General features: G+C 38.0%; 1 protein-coding gene across 1 annotated transcript; it reads left to right on the top strand.

Moving 5' to 3' along the window:
- Positions 1–5895: 5895 nt before the first annotated feature.
- On the top strand, positions 5896–8206 carry LOC132796936 (nuclear hormone receptor FTZ-F1-like). The gene has a single exon (XM_060808297.1). It carries the CDS (start codon positions 6132–6134, stop codon positions 7662–7664), a length of 1533 nt encoding a protein of 510 aa, XP_060664280.1. The 5' UTR covers positions 5896–6131; the 3' UTR covers positions 7665–8206.
- The last annotated feature ends 4721 nt before the right edge of the window (positions 8207–12927 follow it).

Genomic DNA, 12927 nt, shown 5'->3' on the forward strand with positions numbered 1-12927 from the left:
TTTAACTATTTGGATATTATTTCTTAGTTTTATTAGGAGCCTTGACGTTTCTGACCAATGTTCTCTGGTTAATACGTCTTTATGTTGATATATCAATAATCGAGCTTCGTTAAAGCTGTCGATTAATGTTATGGCGTGCCTTTTAACTGTATCCTGAGTTAGACATTTATACGCTTTATCAAATTTCGTTTTAATATTTTGGATCCGCTCAGAAAGTTCTGGCCATTAAATAAAATGAACGAGTAGGTGGATTTATATTTCGAGCTTTAATACTTGAATACCTCGTAGTTAATTTCCTCAAAATTTCTATTGAATACCGTCATAATTTCTATGCCAGGTATTTGTGCCAATAGCTGTGCCTTTTCTTTATTAGACAGGCCAATGAAAGGCGAGAAATCTAGATCATATGTTCTCATATATATGCTTTCGAATTTACATATATACGTAGGACTATATGATACTAGGAATTTAACTCTTTCTACTAATTCTGGGTCTCTAGATAAAACTTGTTTTAAGTTTCTTTTAATGGTTTTTCCCATTATTTTTTATTAAATGCAAATTGTTTCTCTTTGTTTTCACTGTATTCTTTATACTTTGTCCAGGTCATTTGCCTGGCTCATATATTTCTTTTTCAAGCACTTATTGTGCAATTTATACAGCTTAAAAAAACAATTTGCGCACATTACAATAGTTATTATAATTAACAGAATGTTAATTAAATCTAAATCCACTGTTTGTGGCTCTACCTTATTGATAACGTCAGCAGTGGAATCCACTGTCGTAACGTCTTCTAGACCCATATTGGGTGAATATTTAGTTTTAACTGCTAACTGATAAATTCCTGGGCCCTTTTGGGGTATTATATTTGATTCTCTGACTGCTACTATTTTGTTTAACATTCGTTTTGCTAGTCAGAGTATCAAGTTTTTTTTTTGAAAAGTAAATAGTTATTTTTTTTTGTTATCTCATTTATTTAACTGAACTGAAATTTTGTATTTTTCATTTTAAGATTTATTTTATGGGATTTTATATCTTACATTCAATTATTTCAATTTTTATTTTCTCCACATGTATATTTACATGTGTAAGTTATTAAGCTCGTCACTCCAGTGATGCCAAGTCGATGTCCTTTAGAAATCCTTGGTCCTGGGAGGTGGGTTATGGTGGAGGAAACTGTTCCTCTTTAATCATAGGCCTTGTGGCTCAATGAAGTTTTTCAAGTAAAGAATCAATTGTATGACGGCAAGTGCCTGAGCATTTATTCAACAGTCAAGGCTGCTAGGTAGAACAAAACTGAATTCTTATGAAATAAACATTTTAAAGCTCAACCTAAGAATCCCCAGTGGAAAAGTACTGGCATGCAGCTCCTCCTACAAATCCGTCGTTGCTTGCTCAGCATAACGTGGCACAAACAATCATTGCGACACATGAAACCTTATGCGCGCGGGTCGCTGCATAACTTGCTGGCCCGCGCATGCGAGGGCAGTTCGTGTAATCTTTGAGAGAGTTGCTTGTTAACTTGTACTCACAGCCAGGATTGTCAAAAGCACCCTTAGAATCTGCTGGGCATTTTGGCTTTCTGGCTTCTTTTAAATCCTGCTTATTTTTATAGGCTTCTAGTTACTTAGAGCCACATTTTCTTCCCAGGAAACTGTTTCAGTTCCTGAGTTATACAATTGTTTATTCAATTTCTTAATTTTTAAATTGAGGAAGTTCGTTTGACCTCCTCTTTTATTTTTCTTATTACTATTCTTAGGCATTTATAATTCTTTCATTTAAAAAAATTATTTGCTTTTTTTTTGTAATTTCTAATAGTACATATTTCCCTACCTTGGAAAAAAAAGAAAAAACCCGCAGCTAGAAACTGCCTGGTTTGTACAATAGGTATTTATATCTATGTTTTAAAATTAAGTATTATGTTGTGCGCACTTGGTTGCGCTGCCGGCTTAATATTGTGTCTTCAGGATGTCCATCGATGGCACAAGGGGCGGACGGCCACTCGCACTTGTTGATTAATTTTGTCTCTTCAGGCTGTCCATCGATGGCGCAAATGACGGACTGTCACTCGCACTTTTTTCACGGTCGCCATGTAGTATGTATAAATGTAGTCCAAACCAATGTAGTAATAAAAAGAATAGACTGAGTATGCTTAGCGTCTTTATTCGAATGAATCTTGGTTTCTTAAGCTAAAGCATGCTAGCTGTCGGCGCAGCGGCAGAGCAGCCGTTATATATTATATATATATCATAACAATATGTAAGTATGTCGAGAGGAAGAGTCATGCGCGCATATATGTATAGATAGCGACGGTCAAGCGTGAGAACGCTGACTTAGCCATTTGGGCGGTCGCTGTTATCAATTGCGGATCATATATCGAATGCACTTGATTATGTGCAGAAGGCACTTAGCGTTAGCGACAAAGTCGCTGCTTATGTAAACATTGTTGGCATAAAAACATAGTGTTGCAGCCTTATTTATTTATATGTAATTTGTAATTTCTGTGCTGTTGACCATGCAGGCGGTGGCGATTGTTTATAGATTAGCCACTTTAGCTTGGCTATTCTTTTATTAATCTTGTGGTTTAAACCACCGCGCTGCTTGCCCATTACTCAACTCTTACTCACTCAGATTTTATTTCCTTTGTTGTTCATCAGTTTTCTTTTCAGTTTCTTTGCCAATGTTGCCTTTGTTGTTGCCGAATTGCTGTTCCTGTTGCAGATGCCTCTGTTGTTGTTGCAGATGTCGCTGTTGTGTCTTAATCCAAGACCGCTGTCACGGTCGCCATGTTATATCAACGTCACAGTTGGTAGTTCAATCTTTTAGCTTTTGAAGTTCAATTGAATCAACGCGTGCACGTCAGTGCAGTTTTGGTTTGGTTTTCATCTTCTTCATTTATTTTGAGTAAAATGTTCTCTTACCCTAAGTACATAAGTTCAGCGCGCACTGCGCTGCCGGTTCAGCCGGCTGCATTATATATTACTTATATGTATATACTTATACGTCAATGGACAAGCATGCTTTGTCTTACATAAATTCTTTAGAGTGAGAGAGAGTATTATGCACTTATGCATAGGGCACTGGCGGTCAGCGTGCATATGCTGACTTAGCCAAATTCGCAAGTGGCCGATCATGTTACGCGCTCACTTGAGTTTGTTATTGTTTATTACGATTTGTATGTGGCTGCACAAAGTGTTGCCGCCACATAAGTGCCAAACACAGTGTACACTCGATACAAATGGTAATCACAGTGTACACCCGATATGTATGACATATGTGCATATTACAGTCTATTCTGCGTTAAGCATTTGTATGCTTTTTCAAATCTGATTTTTTTATTAAGGATTCGTTCAGAGAGTTCTGACCATTCCATAATATGGGCTAGCAAGCTGTTTCTATACGAGGTTTAGTACTTGAATACCTCGTAGTTAATTTCTTCAAAATTTCTATTGAATACCGTCATAATTTCTATGCCAGGTATTTGTGCCAATAGCTGTGCCTTTTCTTTATTAGACAGGCCAATGAAAGGCTGGAAATCTAGATCATATGTTCTCATATATATGCTTTCGAATTTACATATATACGTAGGACTATATGATGCTAGGAATTTAACTCTTTCTACTAATTCTGGGTCTCTAGATAAGACTTGTTTTAAGTTTCTTTTAATGGGTTTTCCCATTATTGTTTATTAAATGCAAATTGTTTCTCTTTGTTTTCGCTGTATTCTTTATATTTTGTCCAGGTCATTTGCCTGGCTCATATATTTCTTTTTCAAGCACTTATTGTGCAATTTATACAGCTTAAAAAAACAATTTGCGCACATTACAATGGCTATTATAATTAACAGAATGTTAATTAAATCTAAATCCACTGTTTGTGGCTCTACCTTATTGATGACGTTAGCAGTGGAATCCACTGTCTTAACGTCTTCTAGACCCATATTGGGTGAATATTTAGTTCTAACTGCTAACTGGTAAGTCCCTGGGCCATTTTGGGGTATTATATTTGATTCTCTGACTGCTTCTATTTTGTTTTTTAACATTCGTTATGCTAGTCAGAGTATCAAAAAAAAATTTTGAAAAGAAAATTATTTTTATTTTTTTTTTATATCATTTATTCAACTGAACTGAAAACTTTTTCATTTTAAGATTTATTATTATTATTATTATTATTTCAGTTTTTATTTTCGCCACATGTATATTTACATGTGTATTCGCAGCCAGGATTGTCAAAAACACCCTTACAATCTGCTGGGCATTTTGGCTTTCTGGCTTCTTTTAAATCCTGCTTATTTTTATAGGCTTCTAATTCTCTATATGTGGCCTCTAATTCTTGTCTTAGAGCCACATTTTCTTCCCAGGAAACTGTTTCAGTCACTGAGGTATATAATTGTTTATTCAATTTCTTAATTTTTAAATTGAGGAAGTTCTTTTGACCTCCTCTTTTATTTTTCTTATTACTATTCTTAGGCATTTATAATTCTTTCATTTAAAAAATGATTTGCCTATTTTTTTTTTTCGTAATTTCTAATAGTACATATTTCCCTACCTTGGAAAAAAAAAGAAAAAACCCGCAGCTAGAAACTGCCTGGTTTGTACAATAGGTATTTATATCTATGTTTGCATCGCAGAGCAAATTAAAAGAAATTAACCACAGAACTTATTTCACAGTCACTTGCAAATTTTTGGTACTTTAGTATTATATCTTTTATTGGTGCTCGATTTGAAGTAAATTAAGTTGATAATCACTCACTTACATGCTTCTTTGGGGGTTTTCTGGTTCTTAAAATATTATCCGTTGGGCGCCAGTTATTAAAGTCATCAGCTCCAGTGTTGTGATTTCGCTGTCCGCTGGGAATCCTGGGAGATGAAATATGTTGGAGGAAACTATTCCCCCTTTAATCACTGGCCTTGTGGCTCAGTGAAGTTTCCAATAAAAAATATGTTAAGTCGATGTAACAAGTGCCGAAGCGTTTATTCGTACGCTATGACTGCTGGGTAGCTCTAAACTAAAACTTATAAAATAAACTGTACTGGCTACAAATCCGTCGCTGCTTGCTAAGGATAACGGTGCACAATCATTGCGGCACATGAGACTTATCCGCGCGGGTCGCTTAATAAGTTGCCGGCCCGCGCATGCGAGGGCTGCTTAATTAATGTTGGGAAGTGTTGCTTCTTAACTTATATACATATTTACGCATGCTACACTACTCTATTTAGATTTAACGTCAATATGGGACTATCATATGAATTGTAATTAAATTACATGGCATAAACAGATTGTCCTCCCTATAATTAGAACGGACTGCTTGGTTTGCATCTTTGCCAAGTCGTGTCTGAAGCGATTAACTGTTAACTTATATAAAAAAATAGATATTTATATATCATTATAAAAAATGAGAGCGAATGTACTGGAGAGAATGCTCCTCAACCTACTCGCAGCGCTGAAACACTTTAATGATTTATGATTGCGAGGGTAGTTTGATGTTTAGCTTGTATAAGAGTCTTCGTTTACTGAACATCTCATTAACATGTTCTCCTGCATGTCTTAGTCAATAATCATAAAAATAAGTGGTATTTATTGTGGGTTGTATATATCGCTCATTTTCAAGACTCGACTTGATACCTGACACCTTTCCAAGTAAACTGACGACCACACATCTGTCGCTATAGGGTAATAAGGGTTATAAACAAATATAAACATAAGGACTTGGAGTTTCTCCGCGGATTAACGCACGCTACCTGCTCCGATAGAAAGGTTCAGATATAAAGAGATCATTCTCTGCAATCACACCACAGTCAATGGATAATCACTGTGCCATCAGCATCTCAGCTTAGTTGATTTTCGAACACATATTTATGAAGTGCGGAATCTGTAAGTTATTAAGTCCTATTCGTCTTGGAGTCTAAGGGTTCTTCACTCTTAAAGAGTTGTGGTTATCGGTGTCCTTCGCACATCTGATGATTGTTACTTACTTATTGCTTGACTTAAGAGTCCAAACAGATTCAACTTCTTTCTTTTAGCAATACCTTTTCTTTTTGAATTAATTTCTTCATTACTTAATGACTGAGAGTTGCAGTCAAACTTTCCAAGTTTTAAATTCCCGATAGATTTGGTTTGCTTTCATTGTGAACATGGATTACTACCAAGTGGAGAATGGAACTTCAAGTTCTGCCAACTTCCTCAGCTCAACCACAACACAGTTCAGCAACTGTGACTTGCAGAGTTTTCCATCGCTTGTCATCTGCAAGGATGCAACTGCAGTTGCCAACGATCTGCCCAATCGACAAGAGCAGACTGATGCGCTCATTACCTGCTACCAAAGCTTGGAGGATGAATCCAATTCGACTAATGAATTTGATACGGCTCAATGTGGCAATCAGCAGACAGAAGGCGGCAGCTTTAGCGGTGGCGATGCCAGCAGTCCAGCATCAGGATCAGGATCAAGATCAGGATCGGGCAATGGCGACTCCATGGATCTGAAGCAGCTGTTCGAGGAGCTGTGTCCCGTTTGCGGCGACAAGGTGAGCGGCTATCATTACGGCCTGCTGACGTGCGAATCGTGCAAGGGATTCTTCAAGCGGACCGTGCAAAACAAGAAGGTCTACACCTGTGTGGCAGAGCGTGCGTGCCAGATCGATAAGACGCAGCGCAAGCGTTGTCCCTACTGTCGCTTCGAAAAGTGCCTCGAGGTGGGCATGAAGCTGGAGGCGGTGCGAGCGGATCGCATGCGTGGCGGTCGCAACATGTTTGGTCCCATGTACAAAAGGAATCGCGCTCGCAAGCTGCAGGCGATGAGGCAGCGACAGTTGGCGCTGCAATCGCTGCACAGTTCGCAGGATATACAAATAGCCCAGGTATCGTCATCGCCTGGATGTGGCAGCCATTGGATTGCCAGCGATAATAACAACACCGCTGAGAGGAAATTGTGCTTGGATTCGACGCGAAGTGTATCGCCAATGATTCGGGAATTTGTCGAAGCGCAGTTGATCGATGATCGCGAGTGGCAGACGCAGCTGTTTGGATTGCTGCAGAAGCAGACGCATAATCAAGTGCAGGTGGATCTCTTTGAGCTGATGTGCAAGGTGCTGGATCAAAATCTGTTCTCGCAAGTCGATTGGGCGCGAAACAGCGTGTTCTTCAAGCATCTCCACGTCGACGATCAAATGAAACTGCTGCAGCACTCGTGGTCCGATCTCCTTGTACTCGATCATCTGCATCATCGCATACACAACGCTCTGCCCGATGTGACGCACCTGCACAACGGTCAGGTGTTCGATCTGATGAGTCTCGGCTTGTTGGGGGTGCCCCGGTTGCGTGATTACTTCGACGAGCTGCAGCATAAGCTCATCGATCTCAAGTTCGATATGGGCGAGTATGTGTGCATGAAATTCATGATGCTATTGAGTCCAGATTCGCGCATCAATGTTGAAAACAGCAAGATCGTCCTCGAGGGACACGAGCGTGTCCAAGCAGCTCTGCTCGATTACACCCTTCTCTGTTATCCCTCAATGAATGGCAAATTCAGCAGATTATTGACCATCATACAGGAAATCCATGCCATGGCCTCGCGTGGCGAAGAATATCTCTATGCGAAGCACTGTGCTGGCAATGCGCCAACGAGGACTCTGCTCATGGAGATGCTGCACGCCAAGCGAAAGGTGTGAAGCCACGCTGTGATCAATACAAAATCCATGTAATGCAAGCAATAAAATAAATGAAATCGTAAGAAGATCCTTTCTCAAAATGGTGTCCATATGTGTATGCTATTCTTTTATTTCACTTTTTCTTTATGCCTCCCCATTTTCCCATTACTCGCACTCTACACACTCATATATTTATTTTTCTCCTGTAGGATTTCGTCATTGACATCTGTATTTCCTCGTAGGTTTGATGTCCTAGGACTTTCAGGTCCTCCAGCCGTGTCCCGACACACAGCACTTTGTGGCCACCAACATGTGCTTCTCGTGAATTTTGAATTAGTTCTTGATTGTAGTCCTAGGTGTTTGGGGTGTATTATTTTTAATTAAAACACTATTGTATTTTTTGTGTTTGAAGACCTCTGTCTTCTATTCAAGCACTTTATTGAATATCTCTTGTCTTCTTTTCAACTTAAAAGCTGTATAAAACATGCCCAGTAGTTGGCTCTTATGTTTATGTAAACATTGCAACAAAGTGATACAATGTGTATTTCTTTTATTTATTGTTTCATATATTGGTGTCGTCTTTTTCAAATTGTAATCTTTGGAATAGAATTTTGTATTGAATAATATGAATTGATCCGTGTTTGTTTTTAACCACGAGCGAAGGTTCGCTCCAGTGGACGTTTATTTATCAATTGAATTTGTATATTACAAATTATTTAAAATAAAATACATTACAGGTTCACAGAGTTACAGTGGGGTGTTGATCCTTTTATTTCGTTTTTATTTAATACTTGTATATGCATATTTAAATAATATTTGGAATATAATGTAATAATATGTTTTCAGTTAGTAGGCAAGACAGCACGTCTGTGCTCTTCTGTGGTTGATTCTTAATTGTTCTTTATTTAAAATCATTCTGGGGACTTAGCCTAAGTACATAATATGGGAATGCTACTGCGCTGCCGTTGGCAGCGGCAGAAGAGTAGCTGTACACATAAATTAACAAACTGGGTAGTTTGGTTTTTAAAAAAAAGCAAGTGTTTTTTAATTGAAGGTTTGATTAGAACTAAAACTTAAACAATCTATGTTACGCTAAGAAGCCGCCGTTGCTGCTGCCGTTGTCGCTGTGGCTGTTGTTGTAGCCGCTGGTGTCGGGTGTCCCTTGGTTTGAAGTGCTGATCCGGCGATCCCACGGATGGGCGGAAAAGTCTGGGCATTGCACTTGTGGAGTTGCGCAAGTGTTGTTGGAGTAAAAGTGCCGACGCAGCGCACGTGTCGTTGGGCATGGGAAAGGTTCATGGCAACCGACTTTGTGGTGGACATGAACTCGTAGAATGTCTGGCCTTAACTTATATACACATGTATAGACGCATGCTACAATATATTTGACTACTGTATTTACGACATTTGCGGTATTATCGTCCGCTTTGGACTGTGTGCCTCCCATTATGGAAAGATTAAGACATAGATATGCCTTGAATATTTGAAAATTATTATATTATTTTGTATTGTTCCTATTAAAACTCTATATCATTTCCCTGAATAATGAATGAAATCATTGTACTCAGTTCACATCAGTTGCAAATTATCAAGTTTACAATGTTTTTACTTATTTAAGTTTACTACTGAGTACAATGTGTTAATAATGAGAATGTGCCCTAGCGTGTTAGTATTGTTGTTTTGTTGCAGCGGAAACCGCATTGGCAACATTAATTATATTGAGGCGGTTGGAGCTATGGCTTTTAAAGCAGCTCGCCATTTTACTTCGCACCGCGAAGTTGAAGATTGAGGGCTGCAAGGCGCTCCTTGTAGCGCTGTCGGTCTTCCTCGTTGGTTGCCGTCTTCAGCAACTCGATGTTTAGTCTTCTTATGCTGAGTAGTTTTAATCGGCAGCCACCTCGCTTCTTCTTAGGTGGCTGCTCCCCTCGCTGCTGTCCTTGCCTTGTATTCTTCGATAGTCAAAGGCTTTGGTCCCGTGGCTGGATCTGCCTCTATTGCCTCTTGAAGGCTTGGCAGGTCCCTTTGCTCGACAGGAGCAGGGTGTTGAAACGTTGGCCTGGTCGTCATTCGCTAGTGTAGCTTCTTGGATTTCTTTTGTAGCTCGTCTGCTACTCCTACGTTGCTATAGTGTGCGGATGTGCACACCATAGTTTTGTTAACTTTTGTTTTTTTCACTTTTTATTATTATCTCAGAACGGTTCTTTATTAAATCAAATTAGAGACTAAAAACTAATTCTGAAGCTAGCTCAATATAAAGCTGTGAGTTTCAGCAGCGGCGTTGACAGCGCTGCTTCTGGTTGGCGAAGTGGGTGCATTGCTCGATGTTCTTGAAATACCTTGCAACGGCATGTGGCAGATGTGTTGGGCAAATTGGTTTTGGGTCTTCTTGGAATATTGAAGGTGCAGGAAGTTGGTCAGACGCTGAGTCTGCATATTGGACTTGTGGGATTCGTAGTTCGTAATGATTTAAGTTTCGTAATATTTTGAGTGTTAATTTATATAAATTAACAAATCGTCATTTTTGATTTGTAAAAAAAAGCAATTTGCTCTTATTTGTGCAGTTCTTAGTCATTGCTTTTACTGCGTGCTGGGTGGAATAACTTCTGGCTAACTCTAAAGTTAACCCGTCAGTTATATATGCATTGCTCAATCTCTGTTACATATTGATTGGCAGTTTTATTGCGCTGCTGTAGGTTCATCAGTTTTGCTGCTACAGTTTCGCCTTTGACATTGTTTTGTAGTCTGGAGATGACTTCAGATATTGTAGTCTCATTCCCGACTAAATTTCTGGCAACACCTTTTAGCTTTGTCTTTATCATCGACACAGCTAATTGTTCGTGTTCGCCTTTTATTGCGTCCACAATGTTTAACGCATCAAGAAAACTTGTTAAGTTTTCGGCTTTACCATCGAAAACTGGAATAAGCTTTGATGTCGTGTTAATGAATTCAATATTTGATTGGGCCATTGTGATTGTTTTGATTTTTATTACACTTGAATGTGTATCGCAGTCCGGTGGATATTGGGGTTTCCTTTTTGGTATCTCCTTTGGCTGTGGGCGATGTGTATTTTTGTTAATTTGAATGTTTGTATTTTCTGAGGGACAGGGGTTGCTCTTCACCTTTAACAGTGACTCTAAATGTTCGAGTTCACTTGTTAGTTTCACTGCAGTTTCCCAGGGTTGTGGGATTTCGGACTTATATAAAAATCTTAAAATCTCAGACTTTCTCTGTCTGATTCGTCTGCGAATCACTGCGTCTTTTATCCTTTTTGGTGATTGTGAAGCTCATACCCCAGTACTCACTCAGTTACAATTGTTGTTCAGTTCCGCCAGTTTGTTTCAGCCAGCCCAGTTTGTCTTATTAGTTGTCTTCGTTATTGGATATAGAGATCCTGGGGTCCTGGTCTTGCTAGACCCACGTCACGGTCGCCATGTTGTATAACGTCACAGTTATTCAGTAGTTGTATCTTTGAGCTGTTGAATTCAAGTTCAATTGAAAACTCATGCACGTCAGTGCAGTTTTAGTTCAGTTTTAATAATGGAGACAGCTAATTCTTCGTGCTCGCCTTTTATTGATTGTATTATTTGTAAAGCATCAACGAAACTTGTTAAATTTTCAGCTTTACCATCAAAAACTGGTATAAGCTTGGATGCTGTATTAATAAAATCAATATTTGATTGTGCCCTTGTGATTGTTTTGATTTCTATTACACTTGAATGTGTATCAGAATCCGAATCTACAGTGGACATTAGAATGGCCGGGATAGTAAGATTTGCCAAGTCATCTTCTTGAACTTGTATATCTTCTTCTCTACTAGCCTCAAATTTTGTAGAATAGACGGCACAGTTAGATTAAGATTATGTTTCTCTTTTATACTTTGCAGATTATTTCTTAATCTTGTCAATAACCTCGACGTTTCTGACCAATGTTGATCGGTTAATACGTCTTTATGATTATATATTAATATTCGTGCTTCATTGAAGCAGTCGATTAAGGTTATTGCATGTCTGTCTACTGTGTCTTTATGAGTTTGTCTATTCTGCGTTAAGCATTTGTATGCTTTTTCAAATCTGATTTTTATATTATGGATTCGCTCAGAAAGTTCTGACCATTCCATAATATGGGCTAGCAAGCTGTTTCTATACGAGGTTTAGTACTTGAATATCTCGTAGTTAATTTCCTCAAAATTTCTATTGAATACCGTCATAATTTCTATGCCAGGTATTTGTGCCAATAGCTGTGCCTTTTCTTTATTAGACAGACCAATGAAAGGCGAGAAATCTAGATCATATGTTCTCATATATATGCGTTCGAAATTACATATATACGTAGGGCTATATGATGCTAGGAATTTAACTCTTTCTACTAATTCTGGGTCTCTAGATAAGACTTGTTTTAAGTTTCTTTTAATGGGTTTTCCCATTATTTTTTATTAAATGCAAATTGTTTCTCTTTTTTTTCACTGTATTCTTTATACTTTGTCCAGGTCATTTGCCAGGCTCATATATTTCTTTTTCAAGCACTTATTGTGCAATTTATACAGCTTAAAAAAAACAATTTGCGCACATTACAATGGCTATTATAATTAACAGAATGTTAATTAAATCTAAATCCACTGTTTGTGGCTCTACCTTATTGATAACGTCAGCAGTGGAATCCACTGTCTTAACGTCTACTATTGGGTGAATACTTAGTTTTAACTGCTAACTGATAAATTCCTGGGCCCTTTTGGGGTATTATATTTGATTCTCTGACTGCTTCTATTTTGGTTTTTAACATTCGTTATGCTAGTCAGAGTATCAAAAAAAAAATTATTTATTCAACTGAACTGAAAACTTTTTCATTTTAAAATTTATTATTATTATTATTATTTCAGTTTTTATTTTCGCCACATGTGTATTTGCATGTGTATTCGCAGCCAGGATTGTCAAAAGCACCCTTACAATCTGCTGGGCATTTTGGCTTTCTGACTTCTTTTAAGTCTTTCTTATTTTTGTATGCTTCTTATTCTCTATATGTGGCCTCTAATTCTTGTCTTAGAGCCACATTTTCTTCCCAGGAAACTGTTTCAGTTCTTGAGGTATATAATTGTTTATTCAATTTCTTAATTTTTAAATTGAGGAAGTTCTTTTGACCTCCTCTTTTGTTTTTCTTATTATTATTCTTAGGCATTTATAATATTTTCATTTAAAAAAATTATTTGCCCTTTTTTTGGTACATACTTCCCTACCTTTTAAGAAAAAGAGAAAACCCGCAGCTAGAAACTGCCTGGTTTGTACAATTG

The sequence above is a fragment of the Drosophila nasuta genome, chromosome X (genome assembly GCF_023558535.2).
Source record: "Drosophila nasuta strain 15112-1781.00 chromosome X, ASM2355853v1, whole genome shotgun sequence".
NCBI classification, from domain to species: Eukaryota; Metazoa; Arthropoda; class Insecta; order Diptera; family Drosophilidae; genus Drosophila; species Drosophila nasuta.